The sequence below is a fragment of the Microtus ochrogaster genome, chromosome 8, assembly GCF_000317375.1.
Source record: "Microtus ochrogaster isolate Prairie Vole_2 chromosome 8, MicOch1.0, whole genome shotgun sequence".
Classification (NCBI taxonomy): Eukaryota; Metazoa; Chordata; class Mammalia; order Rodentia; family Cricetidae; genus Microtus; species Microtus ochrogaster.
Genome location: NC_022015.1, coordinates 19,256,411 through 19,277,074, shown reverse-complemented (window position 1 = coordinate 19,277,074; position 20,664 = coordinate 19,256,411). Strand labels below are relative to the sequence as shown.

The window sequence follows — 20,664 nt, the reverse complement described above, 5'->3', positions numbered from 1 at the left end:
TCTTCAGACTAAACTCTGCTTGCCTATATCAATGAAATTTCATTTTTTTTCTTATTTAATTTGTAATGTGTGTGTGCCTGTGTGAGCGGATACCAATGGAGGCCAGAGGAACAGGCAGTTATGAGCTGACCGACATAGTGCTCGGAATTGAACCCAGGTCTTTTGGAAGAACAATACACATCCTTAACCACTGAGTCATCTCTCCAGCCCAAGACTGAAGTGTTAACATAGTCAACTGGCTTATTCTCTTTCCCTTAACTTTAGACGTACCAGTGTTATGGCTTATGCTTAAGTTCATAATTTAAAAAAAATTATGCGTATGTGTCTGACTAAATATGCAACACATGCATTTGTGTGCCAACAGTCCAGAAGATGGTGCGGAGTACCCTACAGCTGAAGCTGCAGGGACCTAGCTGTGCGCTGCCCAGTGGAGAACAGAACTCAGGACCTTGGAAGAGCAGTAAGCACTTAACCACTGAGCCATTTCTTCAGCCCTATTTTATTTTTAAAGTTGAGACAAGGTCTGTATAGCCCTAGCTGTCCTGGAACTCACTATGTAGACCAGGCTGGCCTCAAGCGCTGGGATTAAAAAGCCTTGTGCAACTACTGCCCAGGTGGATTTTTTTTTTAACAAGTTCCCATTTAGCTGTGGTCAAATTATGTAAATCTTCCACTAGCTTGAGCTCTGAAGTGGTTCAGTCTGCCTTGTGTCCAGCGTATGGAACGATGTCCAACTTTTCTTCCTTTTGAAAGAGGGTCTCCCAGGTGACCCGGAATTTACTATATAATCCAGGCTGGCTTCAAACTTCTGATCCTCCTACCTTGTCTTCCTAGTGCTGGGATTAAAGCTGTGAGCCAGCACAGATGCCCTAATTTTGAATGAAGGCTTCTTTCATAGACAAGCAGTAAGCCACAGTTTTTGACGGTGTCTGGCTATGTAGCCTGGGCTGGCTTTTGTTAATACACTCTTAGGAAGTCTGGCCTTCAGACGGCCTGTACTGCTACTCTTCAGGGGTTCCCTATCCCGGAAAGAACAATTACTGCATTTTAATTTAGAACTGGGCACGTTTGTTAGGATGCAAACACGCTCACACGAATCATTTTAATGCGCATCCGTACGTTAAAAAAAAAAAAATCTCACCTGCCTAAAGTCACCTGTACTAGATTTTTCCTGTCCTAGGGATTTTTTGGCACTTGAGGCTCCGCCCACCAGGCCCCAAGTGGCGGAAGAACCTCACGCTACGACGTGATGCCTCACACCACCGCGGAGACTTTCTGACGTTCCGCTGGCGGCGTGGGAGGGGCGGGCCGGCCGGCGCTTCCCCTTCACAGCTCTGGCCCCTCCCACGCCCGTTGTGAAGCAACGGCAGCCGCCAGCCTTTAAGGTGGCTCGGGCCCCAGAGCCTAGCGCTGCTCTGAGCGCCTGCGCAGCTGCTTTTCCGCTGCAAGGGCTGGACCGGCCAGAGCCACACAGCCGAGCCTCCGCTCCTTTCCGGAACTAACCGCCCGGCGCCGTTCCCCTCCGCACCCCTCCCCCGCCGGCGCTTCCGCCCGTGCTCCTCCCTCTCTCCTCCCCCAGCGGCGCGCACGCGCACGCGCTCCAGGCCGGCTCGCGCCCTCTCGCTTTCCACCGGCCCGCGAGATCCCCCCCTCCCCTTCCGCCTCGCGGCGCTTCCTCGCGCCGCGGTCTTCTCTATCCACCCCTGACACCGCGGGGCTCCCCCCCGCCCGCCAACGGCGGGTCCCCTGCTTCGCGATCTCTCTCGCTTCCCGCGCTCTCCAGAGGGGGCCCAGCCCCTGGCCCTCTTTCCCTTCCCTCTAATTTCTCTTCCGGACGCTGCCATCATGTTGAAGCCTCAGCCGCCACAACAGACCTCCCAGCCCCAGCAGCCGCCCCCCACGCAACAGGCCGTGGCCCGTCGGCCTCCCGGCGGGACCAGCCCTCCTAACGGAGGCCTCCCGGGGCCGCTGCCCGCCACCACGGCTCCCCCGGGGCCTCCCGCGGCCGTCTCTCCCTGCCTGGGGCCTGCAGCCGCTGCCGGGAGCGGGCTTCGCCGCGGAGCCGAAAGCATCTTGGCGGCGCCGCCGCCACCGCAGCCAGGGGCAGTGGCTATTGGCAGCGTCAGGTGAGGACGGGACTTCCTGGCGGGGGAGCGCTCAGAGGCGGCGGCGGTGGCTCGGTTTGGGCCGAGGCGCGCCCGGGCTCGGCGCCGTTGAGGGCCACTTGGGGCCCAGAACCCCACGAAGGTGGGGGTAGCCCCTGGCGCCAACAGGTCGGAGGGAAACCTCCCCGGGCGGTCTGCGGGAGCCTAGGGGCGGTGCTCGGCTCTCGGGGCCTAGTCACCGCCTGGGGTCTGGGCCTTGAGGGGAGGCGGGGCGCGTCCCGCCAGCTCGGTCGGAAAAGGGTGTTGGGGGGGTTGAGGAGGTGATGGGGTCCCCAGCTCCATTACCACGAAGGATCTCGCGGTCCCCGGCTTCAGCCAATGGGGAGTAAGCTGCATGAAGGGGTCCCCGGCTGTAGCCAATAGAGGGGGGGCGCGCGGCCCACAGTTTGACCAATGGGGAGGGAGGGACTTGGGAGCGGATTGCTCCCTCCTCTTCCCGGTGTAGCCAGTAAGAAGGGAACGGGGTGGGCGGGGGCGCGGAAGCAGCGGCGACTGGGAAGACTGCAGGCTGGGAAGCTCCTGCGCGCGCGCGCGCCCTTCTCGTACGTGCGCGCGGATGCTGTCTTATGACCCGGGCATTGGCTTGCCCCGGTAACACGTAAAGCATAGGCGGGGGAGGAAGGGATTGCATGAGGGTTTAGGGGTGTCTGGTGTCGGTGAGTGGAGAGTGGGTGCCCTCGGTTTTTTCGGTGTGTCAATGCGATAGAGAGTGGCGCTGGACGCAGGCGCAGTGACTTCTGTTCGGGAGGGGGTGGTAGAGGGCTGTGGGCTTTAGTGCGCAGGCGCAGACCGGGCGAGGCATCCCGGTGGATGGCTTTTGCGGCTGCGCGGTCCCCCAGCCCCGCCAACGGCCCCCTCCTCGCCCTCCTCAACCGCCGGTTACATCAGCCGTCGAGGAGCACTGTTACCTGGCGATTGGGGATCCCTCCGGAGTGGGTAACAGGCTGAATGAGTACTGAGGGCGAAAGGTGGGGTGTAGAGAATATAACCCTTCTGGGATTTGTAGCCTAAGGCTGCTGAAAATGCTTTTTTCTTTTGGGAGGTATGTGACTGAGCTAAGTAGTGCTGCATCTGGGATGCACTAGCTTTTCACCTTCGCCGCTGAATTGGGCTGTTGATTTGCTTGATATTCTAGCAGTGGTTTATTGGAAGCATGAAGTGGTGGTCTCTTGGAGAGAGTCAGAAGGGTATATTTATTGCATTGGCTGTTCAGAGCATTTGACAGCCATTGTTTGTTGAATTTTTGTTGTTGTTGTTTTTTTTTTTAATGGCGTTTGGAGAAAATGTTTTGACAGTTAATGCCTTGGATGTGAGAGCTTCTAGTTAATTGCTTGGTAGCCTAAATCAGCAAGTTGACATGGTACATTGTTCTAAAGTTCGCTGTAAAACTAGGTTTTTTTTTCTCTTACAGGGGACAGAGCACCGGAAAGGGACCCCCACAGTCGCCTGTGAGTGCCTTTTTTTCCTCCTGTAGAGACATGCAGAATTCAAATGTATGGTACAGTCAGGGAAGGAAGTATTTACCTGCCGCCTCTTATTTTCCCTTGTGTGACAGGTGTTTGAAGGTGTTTACAATAACTCCAGGATGCTGCATTTCCTGACTGCTGTGGTGGTATGTGAGAGCTTTAAATTGGGTGTTTGAGGAATGTGCTGTTTCAGTTTCCTCCAGTGACTTTAATCTTCCACCCTCGTAGGGTTCTACTTGTGATGTAAAGGTGAAAAATGGCACCACTTATGAGGGCATTTTCAAAACCCTGAGCTCAAAGGTCAGTGTACTCAAATCAGCTTCTTTTTTGGTTTTCGAGACAGGGTTTCTTTGTAGCTTTGGTTCCTGTCCTGGAACTAGCTCTTGTAGACCAGGCTGGCCTTGAACCCACAGAGATCCAGATGCCTGCCTCTGCCTCCTGAGTGCTGGGATTAAAGGCGTTCACCGCCGCCACCTGGCATATTAGCTTATTTCTGAAACTAAGTAGTAGAATGAACTTGAGGGTGTGTGCTGGGTGACATCAGGCAGTTTTGAGGCTTTTGCTAAGGTCTCTGGCTGGTGTTGCGAAAGGCAGGGCAGCATGAGAATTTGGTGTTGAAAGATCAGAAAGGATAAGAAATAGTTGTTTTTTCCCCCTCTTTGATACTGATCCTGGAATTTTGGGAACGGGGCTTTTGTAGTTTGAGCTGGCAGTAGACGCTGTACACCGGAAAGCATCTGAGCCAGCAGGTGGGCCTCGGCGGGAAGACATTGTGGACACCATGGTGTTTAAACCAAGTGATGTTCTGCTTGTTCACTTCCGGAATGTTGACTTCAATTATGCTACGAAAGGTATTATGCTAGACTGTTGTGTCTCCCTGGGTAGTTCGTTCACAGGTGAACATGATGATTATGTCTTCTAGCATCTTTTTTGATAGAGGTTATTGAATGGTTCTTCTTAAATACATGTAGATGTCTACGAGTCTAGTGAATTATGGCTGGTGTAGTTACTCCTATTTCCTTTGTTTAGTTTCCAACTTTTGCTTTTGAGTTAATATTAGGTCTGTGGTTTGGGGGGGGTAGTGGGGTCTTTCTTTGTAGCCCTTTTCAACCCTTAGGCATCAAATTGTCTCTGCCTCCTGAATGCTGGGATTACTGGCATTTGCCACCCCATTTAGATAGATTTGTGTTTTAATATTTCTACCTGTTGCCAAACAAACATAAAATCTAAATCTGTCTCGAAAAAACAAAAACAAAAAATTTCTTTTGTTAGCTAAAACTACACGGAGTCAGGGAGTGAGGGTGAGGAGAATGGTGTGTGACCTGACTCTTGCTCCTCTTGTCTGCCACACAGACAAGTTCACTGACTCAGCCATCGCCATGAACTCTAAGGTGAACGGAGAACACAAGGAGAAGGTGCTACAACGTTGGGAGGGCGGCGACAGCAACAGCGATGACTACGATCTGGAATCTGATATGGTACAGTCTCCCCAAGAACAGGACAGGCTGAATGTGGTGATGTGGGTTGATGTAGTTAGAAGGTCATTCTTTTTGCTGTGTGTGGTAGGGGTCTTTTTTTTTTTTAAAGTCTGTTCTTGGAACCAACTGTTGGTTCTTGGAAAGGAAGGTGGTAAAAAGGGTCAGCTTTCCCATCTGCATTAACAACTGGTAACATTTCTACATGGCATTAACTTTTGTTTGTTGTAAAAAGTATAGTGGAGCCGGGCGATGGTGGCGCACGCCTTTAATCCCAGCACTCGGGAGGCAGAGGCAGGCGGATCTCTGTGAGTTCGAGACCAGCCTGGTCTACAGAGCTAGTTCCAGGACAGGCTCCGAAGCCACAGAGAAACCCTGTCTCGAAAATCCAAAAAGAAAAAAAAAGTATAGTGGGGTCATGGTAGTGGTAGTGGCATACACCTTTAATCCCAGCACTTGAGGGACAGAGGGACAGAGGCAGGCAGTTCTCTGTGAGTTCAATGCCAGTCTGGTCTGTAGAGCGAGTTCCAGGACAGAGAAACCCTATCTTGGGGGCAGAGGTGGTGGTATAATCTGGACATGGTGATTCATGCCTATAATCCAGCCTTGGGAAATTGAGAAAGGAGAACTGTAAGTTCCAGGCCAACTTGGACTATGTAACAAAAAGCTTGTCTTTAAAGAAAGAAAGGAAGTAAGATGACTGCTGTATAGATTCGTATTTCACAAAAACAACTACTTCAGTTAAAGTTTCGTAAATTAGGCTGGCGAGGTTGCTCAGCAGATAAAGGTGTTTGCCACCAAGCCAAATGGTGGAGTGGAACAGATTCCTGCAAATTGTCCTTAGACTTCCATGTGCCTGCTTTGCCACCGGAGCAGACCTACAATGTAAATAATGTTTTGTTTATTTAAAAAAAGAAAGAAAGAAAACTTAGAGAACCATAATAGCCTTTTTGATTCCAGAGTTTAGAGTGTAGAAGTAAGATGACCAAGGGCTCTAGGCAGTCCTTAGTCTCTTTGCAATTGGGCCACGTTTCTCAAAACCACATTTTGTTGGGCTGGAGAGATGGCTCATTAGGTAAAAGCTCTTCCAGAGGACTGAGGTTAAATTTAAATTTCCAACACACCCATGGTGGTTCACAAACATCTATAACTCTAATTCCAGGCAATCTGACTCCATTTACACAAGTAGAACATAACACATTTAGGAAAATGTAACTGGGGGCTGGAGAGATGGCTCAGTGGTTAAGAGCATTTGCCTGCTCTTCCAAAGGTCCTGAGTTCAATTCCCGGCAACCACATGGTAGCTCACAACCACCTGTAATGAAGTCTGGTGCCCTCTTCTGGCCTGCAGACATACACACAGACAGAATATTGTATACATAACAAATAAATAAATACTTTTAAAAAAAAAGAAAATGTAACTCTCAAAAAATAAAGTAAAATTGAAAAAAAATTTTAATGAACATATGTTGGTTTGTTCAATTTGTACAGGAGTTTTTAACTAGTTGGAAAGGAATGGCATGTCAGTTCCCGTTCGTGGGTTTTAAACATTCTTTCTGTTCTGTCCTTACTTAGTCCAATGGATGGGATCCCAATGAGATGTTCAAATTTAACGAAGAGAACTATGGCGTAAAGACCACCTATGATAGCAGTTTATCTTCTTACACGTAAGTGTTTTGGAAGTTTGAGGGTGGTGGTTTTGGGTGGTTGCAGTGCAGGACTTGCTGTTCAGTAAGGCACCCCTCAGAATGGAACAGATTTTGTATGGTAATGTGTTTTTCGGTTTATAAGTAGTCCTTCATGGTTTGCCTGCTGAACTGCTTTTCTAGTGGGTACAAGTAACTGCTGATCTGGGAATGTAACTCAGCTGTAAAGTACTTGTACAAGTGTAAGGACCTGAGTTGTGTCCTCAGCAGCCCTATAAAAGGGCAAGTGTGGTAGTTATACCTTGTAATCCTATTTCTGGAAAAGCAAAAACAGGTTGGAGGCTAGGATTTGCTTGTTGGCCAACCAGCCTAACCTAATCTGAGTCCCCAGTATCAGATTGAGAATGTATCATGGTGCTTTGCCTAGCACTTGTTAGCTGTCTATTGAATATATGCTGATTGAACTGCAGGTTAAATTCACTGGTGGAGCACTTGTCAGACATGAGCAAGGTGCTGGGTTCAACCTGTAACCTTACAAAAGGAAAAAACCAGAATAATAGATTGAATGCCATGGACTTGACTGGTCATGGACTTAAAGCAGTGTTGTCTTTACATTGTTTTCTTACACTGGGACCTTGATCTTTTTGGGTGTATTTTTAGGGTTCCCTTGGAAAAGGACAACTCAGAAGAGTTTCGGCAGCGAGAGCTGCGTGCAGCCCAGTTAGCTAGAGAGATTGAGTCAAGTCCCCAGTACCGCCTACGGATTGCCATGGAAAATGATGATGGGCGAACGGAGGAGGAGAAGCACAGCGCAGTTCAGCGGCAGGGGTCTGGGCGGGAAAGCCCCAGCTTGGTGTCCAGGTAATTCCTGAGGGAGCTAGAAAGAACTATTTTTTTTTTTTTTTTTTTTTTTTTGGATTTTTGAGACAGGGTTTCTCCGTAGCTTTTTGGTTCCTGTCCTGGAACTAGCTCTTGTAGGACCAGACTGGCCTCGAACTCACAAGAGATCCACCTGCCTCTGCTTCCCAAGTGGTGGGATTAAAGGCATGCACCACCACTGCCTGGCTTAGGAAGAACTTTTTAAGTTGTTGTTAACCATCACCACCACCTTACTGAGTGTGGTTAATACCTAGTGGCTCCCAGTTTTGAAGTTTAGACTGAAGGCCTTGAAATTTGGTAATTTGCAGCAAGAGACTTGAAGAGGTTTAAAAGTTTTGGGGGGCCAGGAGGTCAGTAGGTCCATACCATTAATCCCAGCACTTGGGAGGTAGAGACAGGCGGATCTCTGAGTTCAAGGCCAGCCTGGTTTGCAGAGCTAATTCCAACACAGCAGGGCTACACAGAGGAAACCCTATTTCGAAATAATAATAATAATAATATTTTTTTGTATGAAATGTCTCTTCATAATGTATTTGTGTGTGCTGTTTTCTTCTGTCACAAAATTTCATATACGCAGCATCTTATAAAAGGGACTTTCTGATAGGTGAAGAACAGTAAAATTATGAAGCTCTTGGCCACTTGGGCTTGATCTGGGTTGAGAAATAAGGTCGTAAATTCATAGCTACATTGGACTCTGACAGATGAGGTCTGATAGCGAAAACGTGTCAGGTACAAGGATTGACATAGGCTCTCTGTTGTTAAAGTGGTTGACTTGGGGGCCTCCTTCCCTTACTTGAGCCTTTCCGCAGGGAAGGGAAGTATATCCCTCTGCCTCAACGAGTTCGGGAAGGTCCCCGGGGAGGAGTTCGATGCAGCGGCTCTCGAGGAGGGCGACCTGGTCTTAGCTCTTTGCCACCTCGTGGACCTCACCATCTTGACAATAGCAGCCCTGGCCCTGGGTCTGAGACACGTGGTATCAATGGAGGTAGGTTATGATGTGGCAGAAGGAGTGGGAAGAAGGTAGGAAGGGTGATTAATAGGATTTTAAGTAGTTGGCAGGGTGATGTGTCTGTGTTAATGTAATAAACAGTGAAATTTTTTTTTTTCCACAAAACAGGCCCTTCACGCATGTCCCCCAAGGCACAGCGCCCTTTGAGAGGTGCCAAGACTTTATCTTCGCCCAACAATAGGCCTTCTGGAGAAGCTTCTGTTCCTCCAGCACCTGCAGGTAGAGAGCTTCATTGGGGATGGCTGCAGGCATGGGTAGAGGTTTATAAATGAGTTGAATTGTTAAAATGCTGGGAAGCAGTTTGTTGATGCTTGGTGTCAGGGAGTCTTAAATTTAATAGTTTTGGGGAAGAACTTGGTTTCCCTCAGTTCTAACATGTTGTTCCAAGAGCTGTAGCTAGTGTCACTGGTTGTCAGGTGTTTCGTTGAGACTTCAGTTTTGTTAGCAACATTTAGAGCAGTGGAAACTGCAGCATCTCCAGTCTTTTGTGCTACCTGATGCTAGCATTTTCCTGCTTATATTATGACCCTGGGTGTAAAAAGCTTATAGACTTTCTTTGGGTTTTCCCCTTATGACTACTTCCTGGTCAGCAGTAACCATTGTGTAGCTCTCCCTTTTCTTCCAGTGGGCCGGATGTACCCTCCACGGTCTCCCAAGTCTGCTGCCCCCGCCCCGGTCTCAGCTTCCTGTCCTGAGCCTCCCATTGGTTCAGCAGTAGTGTCCTCTGCCTCCATCCCTGTGACATCATCAGTTGTGGATCCTGGAGCAGGCTCTATTTCCCCAGCATCTCCCAAAATCTCCCTGGCCCCCACAGATGGTAAGAACCAGGTAGATGCTTGAAAGCTGTAGAGTGTAACTGGATTGCAGGATCTTAAGGTGTCTGTCTTTCCTTAGTTAAAGAACTCTCAACAAAGGAGCCCAGTAGGACTTTGGAGGCCCAAGAGCTGGCCCGGATAGCTGGGAAAGGTGAGGGTGATTTTACTCTGTGGTCCCATTTACTTTGGGGGGAGTGTTTCCCTTTGGAAGTTTGTTGGGATTCAAAAGCAGTGCCCATCTGCCTTGGGTTTTATTTATCCTTTAATTCTCAAGAGCTCGTTCTTTGATTTCTCGTCCTATTAACTAGCCTATGTAATCTTTCAGGGGAAAAAGTGTATTTTCTCCTTATTTCACTGTTTTCTCATAGTCCCTGGGCTTCAGAATGAACAGAAACGATTTCAGTTGGAAGAACTGAGGAAGTTTGGGGCCCAGTTTAAGGTGAGTGAGGCTTGCAAAGGAGCTAGGATAGAAGCAAGGTGGGGGCTGTGCAAAGGCCGAGTGGATGGGAAAAGATGAGATCCAGCAAGAGTGAATGTAGGGGTAAAGCCTGGGGTCTGGAGTGGACAGTATGATTTACTGATTATTTCTCCTCCCAGCTGCAACCTAGTAGCTCCCCTGAGACCGGCCTGGATCCATTTCCTTCCCGGATCTTAAAAGAAGAGGCCAAAGGAAAGGAGAAGGAGGTGGATGGCCTATTGACTTCAGATCCCATGGGATCCCCAGTCTCCTCCAAGACAGAATCCATATTGGATAAGGAAGACAAACCACCCCTGGCAGCAGTAGGGGGTACTGAGGGGCCAGAGCAGCTACCACCGTCTTGCCCCAGCCAAACTGGCAGTCCCCCAGTAGGCCTCATCAAGGGAGATGACAAAGAGGAAGGCCCTGTTACTGAGTAAGTGGTGGTGGTAGATGGGGGAACATCTTTGCTTATGCGCTGGTGAAGAGCATGACTCAAGAGCTAGCTTTACGTCTCTTACAGACAAGTAAAGAAGTCTACTTTGAACCCCAATGCCAAGGAGTTCAATCCAACAAAGCCTCTGCTGTCTGTGGTGAGCTGGGACTGTTGCATATAGACTTGGGTATCCTTGAGTGGGGCACAGTAGACCAGTGTAGGAGAGCACTTCACTGTCAGGATAGTAGACTGTCCTCCACTGTGAGGAGGTACTGCTGCAGTCTAGACAGTAGAGGTTAGACTGATTTTGGAAAAACAGTCACATCTCCAGGGTTGAGTGATGAGGCCTCCTGATTGATTCTGACAGGTTGCTTTGGTTCTCACTATTTGTCATGACAAGTATTGGTATCACAGGACTATGAGCTTCATCAAATCAACTGACTTGGCTTTAACTGATAACCCATAAGGCATCTGGATTTCAGGCAGCCATTTAGGGCTCTCTGCCTATTTGCTCTCTGAATTTAAGAATGCCCATTTTGTGGTTTGCTATAAAGAAAAGTATGAGACTTGGTACACCAAATTCCATGGGTTCTAACTTAATTTTAAAAGGCTGGAATGAGCCGGGCGGTGGTGGCGGACGCCTTTAATCCCAGCACTCGGGAGGCAGAGAGAGGCAGGCAGATCTCTGTGAGTTCGAGACCAGCCTGGTCTACAAGAGCTAGTTCCAGGACAGGCTCCAAAACCACAGAGAAACCCTGTCTCGAAAAACCACAAAAAAAAAAAAAAAAAAAAAAAAAGGCTGGAATGAAATTTACAGGAAAAAAAATGTCCTTTCTTACAGAACAAATCTACCAGTACTCCAACTTCACCAGGGCCCCGTACTCACTCAACACCTTCCATACCGGTGCTGACAGCAGGCCAGAGTGGGCTCTACAGTCCTCAGTACATCTCATATATACCTCAGATCCACATGGGACCAGCTGTGCAGGTAGGAGAGAGACTAGGTGAGCCAAGGAAAATGCTGAAAGTCTAGCTCAACGTTGATGAACAACCTGTTGAGCCCCAGTTCTTACCTATTCTTAGGCACCTCAGATGTATCCATATCCTGTTTCCAATTCGGTGCCTGGGCAGCAGGGCAAGTACCGGGGTGCAAAAGGTGAGCAGGCTTGTTGGGAAGGATGGTTGGGGTTGTCTAGTGTCTAGACATTGGAGCTTGAGTTTTACATTTTTACCCTCCACCCATAGGCTCACTTCCCCCTCAGCGCTCAGACCAACACCAGCCAGCCTCAGCCCCTCCGATGATGCAGGCTGCTGCTGCTGCTGCTGGCCCACCCCTAGTGGCTGCCACACCTTATTCCTCCTACATCCCCTACAACCCACAGCAGTTCCCAGGCCAGCCTGCCATGATGCAGCCCATGGCACACTACCCTTCACAGGTACAGAGTCCACCTCTGAGATCCAATTGGAGTGAGGGGAGCAGTGTTATGACCAGCTGTGGGGGTGGCAATGTCCAGACGATAACAAAGCATTGAACCCTTGCTTTTTTTTTTTCTCTCTGAATTAAGGTTGTTGGGATCTTTAAGATGACTATTGAGGGTTCAGACAGTTATTTGCACATGGACACTGACAGGAGATTCCTCTCCAGGCTGCTCTGCTTACCACTTTGCTTTGTTTTTTCCTCCAGCCGGTCTTTGCCCCTATGCTTCAAAGTAACCCACGAATGTTGACATCTGGAAGCCACCCCCAGGCCATTGTGTCATCCTCCACTCCTCAGTACCCCTCTGCAGAGCAGCCTACCCCCCAAGCCCTCTATGGTGAGTTCTGGTGCTCACTCTTTGACTGGGCTGTGGGCCTCTATCCATTTGATGTGCTCAGCACTGGGTTGTCTTCCTTCCTTTTGCAGCCACTGTTCACCAATCCTATCCACACCATGCCACACAGCTCCATGGCCATCAGCCACAGCCGGCTACCACACCTACTGGGAGCCAGCCACAATCCCAGCATGCGGCCCCCAGTCCTGTTCAGGTGCCAGGAGGGGTTGGGAGTTCTGAATGGGTGACTGGAAGAGGGCTAACTTGATAGAGCTGGGTCATTCTTCAGCAGAGAAACATGAGCAGGCGGTTTTCCTGCTTAGCAGAATGGGTGACACTCATACTTCACTTCTACTCTGGCAGCACCAGGCGGGGCAGGCCCCACACCTGGGCAGTGGACAGCCACAGCAGAATCTGTACCATCCAGGGGCCCTAACAGGCACACCTCCTTCTCTACCACCGGGACCTTCTGCCCAGTCCCCTCAGAGCAGCTTTCCCCAGCCAGCTGCTGTGTATGCCATCCATCCCCACCAGCAGCTGCCCCACGGCTTCACCAACATGGCCCATGTTACCCAGGTAGGACCAGGGGATACGCTGTCCCATTTCAGTGCTTGTACCACTTTGCAGCCCTCTTTGGATAAGGGATCTCCAAGTGTCTTGTCATACTGGGCACTAAATTCTCTCTACAGGCCCATGTCCAAACTGGAGTCACAGCAGCCCCGCCCCCACACCCTGGGGCACCCCACCCGCCCCAGGTGATGCTGCTGCACCCCCCCCAGGGCCATGGGGGGCCCCCCCAAGGCGCGGTGCCCCCGAGTGGGGTGCCTGCACTCTCAGCTTCCACACCCTCACCCTACCCCTACATCGGACACCCCCAAGGTGAGCAGCCTGGCCAGGCGCCTGGATTTCCAGGAGGAGCCGATGACAGGATTCGTGAGTTCTCGTTAGCTGGGGGAATTTGGCATGGACGAGCTGAGGGGCTGCAGGTGGGGCAGGATGCACGGGTTCTGGGTGGGGATTGAGGGGTCTTGGAGGCAGGGCTGTCCCAGAGGGCGCCCGCCGACCCACACCTGTCTGTGAAGTATGTAGGGTGGGCAGAAGCCACAGTCGCCGCCGCCAGGGGCTTGCTCCTGGCTCTGTCCTTTGCTTCCCTCCGTCCTCGCTCAGTTGTGATCCAGCAGCCCCCCTCCCCACTGCCTCCCCAGCTCTCAGTGACCCCGACTGTCTCCTGACTTAGCCGAGGTAAGGTCAGCGCAGCAGACAGGGCCAGACTGGGGCGTGGGGGGCTGAGCTGGGCAACTGAGTAAGGGCTTTCTGGCCTACTGGGAAACAGCGTTTGACCTGTGCTTCTGACAGCCCCCTGAGACTCCTGGAGGAGGCCGCTCCTCCCCACACCCCCCACACCCCCTGGACGCATTGACAGAGGGACAGCTGCTCGGGTTCTAATGCTCCTGCTCTCTCTCTTTCCCCTCCAACCAGTTCAATCTCATCCCTCCCAGCAGCTCCCCTTCCACCCCCCGGGGAACTGAAGATTGTCCTGGCCGCGACCTGAGACCTCCATGAGTGGAGGGAGGAGTGATCTATGTCTCTTCCCCCAGCAGCTCGGACCAGTCCTAGCCCCGCCCCCAACCCCTTTCCCTTGGGGAGCTGGGGAATTCCTGCCAAGCACCTTGAATGGGAGGGGTCCTTGAAGTGGGCAGGGCTGGGGTCCAGCGGGGGTGGGGGAGGTTCCTGCTCTGCCCCTGCCGGGTCCCACCCAGTCTTGTCCTCCCATCCTCTCATCTGTTCCCCCGCTGGAGACGGAAGATCTTTTATTTTCTATTATTTATAACCTCAGACTTGGGCCCCCTGTTCTACCCCATTAACTTGAGTGTCCTGTGTGAGAGACCGACAGACAGATGCCTCAAGGACTTTTACTTTTTATTACATAAAAAATTAAAAAAAAAATAAAAAAAATAAAATTTTAAACTAACTTAACCTGCCTGTAGTAAACAAGTCAGGTTTTAATAAATCAGCTTCACCCAGAACCCAGGTCCTCTAAAAGCAACAAGTGCTCTTAACCACTAAGCTACCTCCAGCCCCACCAAAGGTGTTCTTTGTAGGTCTCTGTCCTAGAACTCTGCTCTGTAGTTAAGACAAAACTCTAATCCCAAATTTAGAATTCTGTAACCCAAAGAAGCTTGGCTTCTTTAGCAGAGTAGACTATTCTCCCAGGACTAAAGATGGGGATACTATTTAGTGGTAGATGTTTGCTGTGGGGAAGGCAAGAAAAGCCCCTAGAATCTGGGTATGGCTACATACTGGGTGTGTGAGTGAAAGGGATGTGGTAAATAGGGAAGGTTGATATTCCAGCAAGAGTACCCTCAGGACAGATGGTACAGCAATGCACAGAACTGGAGGGTGCTTCTAGCTACTGACTGCCCTTTAACACTAGAGAAGTCTGTCCTCGGGAACTGCCATGGATGGTACTGACAGCTGAGCACATACCCTAATTTATCTTAAGTGTTTCAGGGCTTCTGAGACAGGGCCTCTGGTAGGCTGTGTTGGCCTCGGTTATAGGCATGTACCATCATTGTTTTTTGCCAGTTTCCCTCTTTTTTTTTCCTAGTACTGAGGTTAGAACCTAATAGTTGTGTCAAAGCCTTAACATTTTGCATAAATACATAGGGTGCCAGAAATTGAGCCAATACCACTAAATGATAATCACTTTCCCACAGTTGTATTTTGCTGAAAGTCACACAAAACTCACTGAACTAGCTTCTTTTTCTCAAGCTGTTACAGCACTGATGATTAGAGTCTGAGCTTGTCTGGCTTGTATGCCAGAGTGGACTTTATGCTAGAAACACCCATCGGCTTTGGGATACTCCAGATCTAGTGTTCTTCCACATCTATTCAAACAGAAGACACAGGTTGATATTCACAGAACAGTTTATTTGCCTACCTCTCCTGGCAGGCCACTCCTTGTGAACAGGAGAAATGTTCATAGCTGTACGCTGCTTGGATGCAGTGTGTGTCTACAGGAGGGAACGCTGGCCAAGGCAGCTCTAAGCTCAGCAACCTGAGCACAAGTCCAGACTCAGCTCCACTTGATGTTCTTGTCCTCTTCGGTCATGGCTGATATTTCAGTGACAATGCCAGTGCCAATGGTCTTGTTGCCATCCCTCAAAGTGAACCGCTGGCCTTTCTCTAAGATCATGGGCTGCCGCAAGATTAGATTGAGCTTCAAGTCCTCTCCAGGCATGGCAAGTTCCTAATAGAGAAGGAAAAGGCAGTCAGCAGAGTACCTTGCTGATAGATAGTCAACGGTCAAGTCATGGGGAAATATAACAGGTGAAAGAGTATCTGGGCACATGTAAAGGACCGTGATCAGGAATTTGGTATTATGCAGTTTTAGTCAACAGCAGTTTTCTGAACCTTCCATGTTTCACAAAATACAACAGGAAGAACCAAAACCAAACACAACCTTTTCTATGGCATGTTTCTCTGGTGTTCCGAAATTTCCAACTTAATTTTAAGGGCTAACCTGTGTGTCATGCTGTATCTTTAGAACTCTGCTTTTGGGTTGTTTTTGAGACAAGGCGTACACAACCACCACCCAGCTATTTGTTTAATCTTTGTTTTATCTTCAAGTGCTGGGATTAAAGGCGTGCACCACCACTGCCAGGTTTTATATCCACTAGCCCCATCATACCTTCCCTGGAGGCAAGATGACACGACAGGCCATGTCCCAAGTCAGGGAAAACATGACTGGCATGAAATGAGATACAAATGGTTTGTGGCGGCCACCCTCCTCCTTGCTGAGGACGTAAACCTAGAGGAAAGAAGCAAGGGTAGAATGACCTGGATGGAAGTCCTGCTTCTTTCTAGTCAAGGGACTTGGCCCAACCAAACTATCACCTGGAGCCCTCACCTGGGCCTCCACCTTCTGGTGGGGTTGGATGGAGCCTGGCTTGACCATGACCAAGCCACGCCTCAAATCCTCCCGCTTTAGGCCTCGGACCAGAGCACCCAGGTTATCCCCTGCCTCAGCCCTCTCCAGGCTCTTGTGGAACATCTCAATGCCTAGAAAGACAGGCAGGAAGGTGGTCTGAGGCAGAAGGCAGGTACAAGACCTAAATGGGAAAGGGTCATTCAGAGACTGCCCCAGCGTCTGAAGTTTTCCTTCTTGTACCTGTCACCACAGTGCGAATGTTCTTGTTATGTCCCAGCAGCTCACACTCATCTCCCTTCTTTAAAATGCCACGTTCTAGTGTACCTGTTACCACTGTACCCCGGCCTGCAAGGGAAGGAACAGGGCAGGTCACAGAGATCTCGGGTTCCCTGGTCCCAATAGGGAGGGGTCTAAGTGAGCATAGGCCTCACCGGGAATAGAGTAAACTGACTCTACAGGAAGCAGAAAGGGCTTCTCCAGGTCCCGAGTGGGCACTGGGATGTAAGTGTCCACTGCATCCAGCAGCTTCTGCACTGATTTCACTCCCAGCTCAGGATCACGTTGCTGTTGGAGAGAGACGATAGGACCCTGAAATTTCTGCTCCTTCCCCAGAATGCTAGTCTCCGGACACAGAGGGAAGGAAGCTCTACCCCATCCTCTTAACGGCAGCAGCCCCTGCTTTTACCTCCAGGGCACAGAGCGCAGAACCTATGATGACTGGGGCCTCCTCTCCTTTATAGCCAAACTCGGTGAGAAGCTCCCGGATCTCCAACTCGACTAGCTCCACCATCTCCGAGTCCTGGACCGCATCTGCCTTATTCACATATACCACAACATGCTCCACTCCAATCTGCAAGTGAGAACGAGGCAGAGATGGTATCCTTGGTTACCCAATTTCTCGCTTAACTTCCATTCCGCTTCTTCCAGACCCCCGTACCTGTTTAGCTAGTAGTAAGTGCTCTCGGGTCTGGGGCATGGGGCCATCATTAGCTGCTACCACCAGGATGCAGCCATCCAGAGGGGCAGTGCCTGTGATCATGTTCTGGGTGGAAGAGGAAGAAAGTCAGCTTAGTTCAAGGACCTCTTCAACTATGCATCATCTAACTGGGTAGCTGTGAAGATCCCCACTTCTCTGCCATGTCCTCACCACCCACAGCCACAAATCCCTGTTCTTGTATCCAAACACCACCACTATCTTATAACCTCCTCCCCTCAAACCTCCACTGACCTGTGAAGCAGGTTCTGAGTGTCCCCAGCAACCCTCACCTTAACATAGTCTGCATGACCGGGGCAGTCTGTGTGGGCATAGTGGCGGGCAGCAGTGCTATACTCCACGTGAGCTGCATTGATGGTGATAACCCGAGCTCGCTCCTCAGGGGCATTGTCTATCTCCTCGTACTTCTTGAACTTAGCTCCACCTCCCTCGGCTAGAACTGCCGGAGGAAGAGAACACACCTCTCAACTCGGGTTCAGCGCTGCAGACGAGGTTCCGGGCACACGCCTGAATCCCTCATACATGAACAATCTGGATGGATGATGCTCTCTAATCTCCAATTCTTCTAGAAGATAACTTGGCAGGGGGAGGGAGGGTACGACAAAAAGAACTATCCAAGGGGTTTGTCCTTGTCACAGACGCTTAACTTCTCCACTGACAGCGTCTCCTTTCAAACCACTCCATACAGAATGCCACTGAGACTGTTTCAGACTGTGCCTCACAGAGCTCTTCTTGCACAGGCAACCAGTCTCCTGCATCTTCCAATCTGAAGGGTTTTGGCACCAGGCTAAACAACAGACTACAGACACTACACCCCGGCTCTGGTCCTTCCAGCTGACAGGGCATTGCCGGACGCCCCCAACCATAACCCAACCCAAACTCACTTTTTGTGATGGCTGCGGTCAGGGTGGTCTTGCCGTGGTCCACATGGCCAATGGTACCCACATTCACATGGGGCTTGTCGCGCACGTAGGTCTTCTTGGCCTCCACGGCAAGACCGCGACACAAGAAGGGCGATGCCCGGGCTTTCAGCGGCCGCAGCCGACCTTGCAGCAATGGGGTCGGGCTGGCACAGAGACCTGCGGGGAAAGGAGCTTGGGGTAGTCAACGGAGTGGATCCGAACCCAGCTACCTCGATGCCCCTCATGTCTCCAGGCTGCCTGCACCCAACCCGCCCCCTCACCGCTGAAGCGGGGCGTCGCTCGTAATAGGGTGGCGGCCGCCATTGTGGGACTACACGGCGACAGGGACCGAAAATTAGGCACCAGGAACCCGCGCGTGCAGGGAAGGACAGGCACGGGCTACTACAGATCACTTCCGGCGGAAATGAGGGTCGGGAGAGCGAGTTTGGGAGCCTCTAGCCGCCAGTCTTTATGGCCATGGCCACTGATATCCGGGTATAAGGCGGAAGAGGAGGATTTTGTCTCGCGGGGAAGGACACAATTTCTACAGTTCAGCCTGAGGGGCCGTTTTTAGGAGGAAAGTGCGCAGCATCCCACAATGCACCAGCGCCCTCGAAGGCTTATGGGCGTTGTAGTTTCCGTGGCGGCAGGCGTTTGCTTAGGGCTGGGTTCAATTCATAGGGAAGATCTCCCAGCCTGTGAGAAGTAAAAATAACTGGAGTTAGGGATGGATGAGGTCCTGAGAGTTCCAGTCCCCATGTCTCTTACAGGAATCCTGTTCTCTCTTCCTTACTTTCCCCCTTCTTTCTTTCGAGACAGGGTCTCACTCACTACATAGCTTTGGCTGGCCTGGAACTCGCCATGTAGATCAGGCTGGCCTTTTGACTCTCGAGAGATCCGTCTGTCTGTCTCAATGCTGGGACTAAGGGTGTGCACCCCCACGCCCGGACAAATTTTCTTGGTGATAGCGCCACCCGTCTTATTTTGTTCATGTAATACCGAGGTTGAAGACCAGCTTTGAGAATTGACAACCTGAGTCTTTAGTCTCCAGAGCGGAGCACATAGCAGATACCCGGTAAATGCCTGTTGGCTAAAAGTGTAAAGGCAGCAGTGACTGAACTTTCATGTCCTTGTTTTCTCACAGCTTCCTCGTCTCTCCCGAGATGATAATAGAAGCTACTCAACTCTTGGCCTCCTTTCTGAAATTTGCCCTATAAAAGCTCAATTGACAGAATTTGTTCCAAATGCTGTAGATTCCCTAATTCCATCCCTAGAGAGATAATGATTGAAAGTCTAGGCACAAACAAGGAAGCTATATCACACCTCCTTCTCAAAAAAAAAAAAAAAATCAAACGGCTCTATATATAGGCACACACTTATGATCCCAGCACTTAACACACTCAGGCTGGGAATCATGTTCTAAGGCCTGAGCACAGACTGAAAAGGCAAAAATAAAGAACAGTAGTTAAAGTGTTAGTAGGATCTTGTACAAGACTCCTCACAGTTTTGTGATCTTTTTATCTAAAGTATACAGAAGAGGGGCTGGAGCGATGACTCAGTCAAGTGCCCTTGCAGAGGACCTGGGTTAAGTTCCCAGCACCTACACAGCAGTTCACAAACATCTGCAACTCCAGTTCCAGGGGATCTGGCACCCTCTTTTGGCCTCTGCGGACTCCAGGCATGCACACAGTGCACTTAAATACATGGAGGCAAGACACTCATACACATAATTTTTTTTTTTCAAGAGAGGTTTCTCAGTAGCTAAGGATCCAATCCTGGAACTAGCTTTGTAGACCAGGCTGACCTCAAACTCACAGAGATCCACCTGCCTTTGCCTCCCGAGTGCTGGGATTAAAGGTGTGCGCCAAGTTCAGCAGTCCTCTTTCTGCCGGTTCTTTGTGTCCAGTTTATGCAATAGTCCAGGCAAGAGCAGTTTCTTGCCCAAATGGCTATCAAGCTCCATAAGGAGCCTCTTCGATGCCCATCTTCTTCTTGAAGTAGATTGGTGCTGCCAGGAGCAGAGTGTCTCATTGTCATGAAAAGTCCTAAGTTATTAAAACATTTAAAATGACATATTCTGTAGTCTCTGAAAGATATGAAGAATGCCTATCTGAAATATATCTATGCACATCTAGAAAATCTAACTAACATGACTACAAGCTTGACTATTATAGATGATTATCTATTATCAACCTATATACATTACATTTTTAAATGAACTACACAATCACAATACCTTAATCCATATCAGAAATATATATACATATAATAAAATTGACCTTAATTTTAAATCACTAAAGCAAAATCCATATCAATGGAAATTATTCATATCTATATCATATCCCCCTTTAAATGTAAAAGAACATTTATGAACAATATTTGGGAACATGGGCACAGTTATTTCTCTTCAAACTGCTTCCTGCTGTATGGGGGCACTGTTATTCAAGTCTTTCATGGTATAACCAGTGTGCTAGATTCATCTCAGTCAGCAGTCGAGTGAAGTAATTTTTTTGAAGGTGTTCTCAGCAACCTTTCAGGAGGGCATGGTCTATCATACCATATTGGGATAGAAGCAATTCACAAGGTCTCATCCTCTGTGAAAACAAATGAAGAAATTCCTTTCCAAAGTATCATATCCTTAGATCCAAATTTTAGGTTTTTGTTTTTGTTTTGTTTTG

At 49.7% G+C, this 20,664-nt stretch overlaps 2 protein-coding genes across 18 annotated transcripts; one reads left to right on the top strand and one right to left on the bottom strand.

The window, feature by feature from the left end:
- The first annotated feature begins 1,292 nt into the window (after positions 1-1,292).
- On the top strand, positions 1,293-14,301 carry Atxn2l (ataxin 2 like). 17 transcript variants are annotated; one of them, XM_013347909.2, is made up of 24 exons: positions 1,293-2,126; positions 3,577-3,613; positions 3,721-3,777; positions 3,860-3,931; positions 4,332-4,482; positions 4,985-5,109; positions 6,682-6,773; positions 7,413-7,613; positions 8,441-8,616; positions 8,749-8,859; positions 9,248-9,457; positions 9,535-9,606; positions 9,824-9,894; positions 10,053-10,348; positions 10,436-10,505; positions 11,190-11,336; positions 11,432-11,504; positions 11,594-11,784; positions 12,033-12,162; positions 12,252-12,373; positions 12,523-12,735; positions 12,849-13,038; positions 13,242-13,401; positions 13,639-14,296. In XM_013347909.2, exons 1-23 carry the CDS (start codon positions 1,846-1,848, stop codon positions 13,394-13,396), a joined length of 3,243 nt encoding a protein of 1,080 aa, XP_013203363.1. In that variant the 5' UTR covers positions 1,293-1,845; the 3' UTR covers positions 13,397-13,401; positions 13,639-14,296. The 17 variants fall into 17 exon arrangements, with proteins under 17 accessions (XP_013203363.1, XP_005351274.1, XP_026637030.1 ...); XM_026781229.1 differs by having other exon boundaries at positions 1,294-2,126; positions 13,365-13,401; XM_005351217.2 differs by having other exon boundaries at positions 13,242-14,300.
- Positions 14,302-15,069: 768 nt separating this feature from the next.
- Tufm (Tu translation elongation factor, mitochondrial) lies at positions 15,070-18,422 on the bottom strand. The gene is made up of 10 exons (XM_005351213.3): positions 18,268-18,422; positions 17,969-18,163; positions 17,357-17,523; positions 17,028-17,132; positions 16,776-16,940; positions 16,522-16,654; positions 16,331-16,435; positions 16,070-16,221; positions 15,851-15,970; positions 15,070-15,409 (listed from the first exon to the last, which is right to left on the bottom strand). The coding sequence occupies exons 1-10, from the start codon at positions 18,308-18,310 to the stop codon at positions 15,236-15,238; spliced, it is 1,359 nt and encodes a 452-aa protein (XP_005351270.1). The 5' UTR covers positions 18,311-18,422; the 3' UTR covers positions 15,070-15,235.
- Positions 18,423-20,664: the final 2,242 nt, after the last annotated feature.

Coding starts and splice junctions, on each gene's coding strand:
- Atxn2l (XM_013347914.2), top strand. CDS start 1,846: ATGTTGAAGCCTCAGCCGCCACAACAGACCTCCCAGCCCCAGCAGCCG. Junction 9,458..9,534: donor CTCCCTGGCCCCCACAGATG/GTAAGAACCAGG, acceptor GTCTTTCCTTAG/TTAAAGAACTCTCAACAAAG. Junction 12,374..12,522: donor CGGCCCCCAGTCCTGTTCAG/GTGCCAGGAGGG, acceptor CTACTCTGGCAG/CACCAGGCGGGGCAGGCCCC.
- Tufm (XM_005351213.3), bottom strand. CDS start 18,310: ATGGCGGCCGCCACCCTATTACGAGCGACGCCCCGCTTCAGCG. Junction 17,524..17,968: donor GACCGCAGCCATCACAAAAA/GTGAGTTTGGGT, acceptor TTCCTCCGGCAG/TTCTAGCCGAGGGAGGTGGA. Junction 16,436..16,521: donor GTCAGTTTACTCTATTCCCG/GTGAGGCCTATG, acceptor CTTCCCTTGCAG/GCCGGGGTACAGTGGTAACA.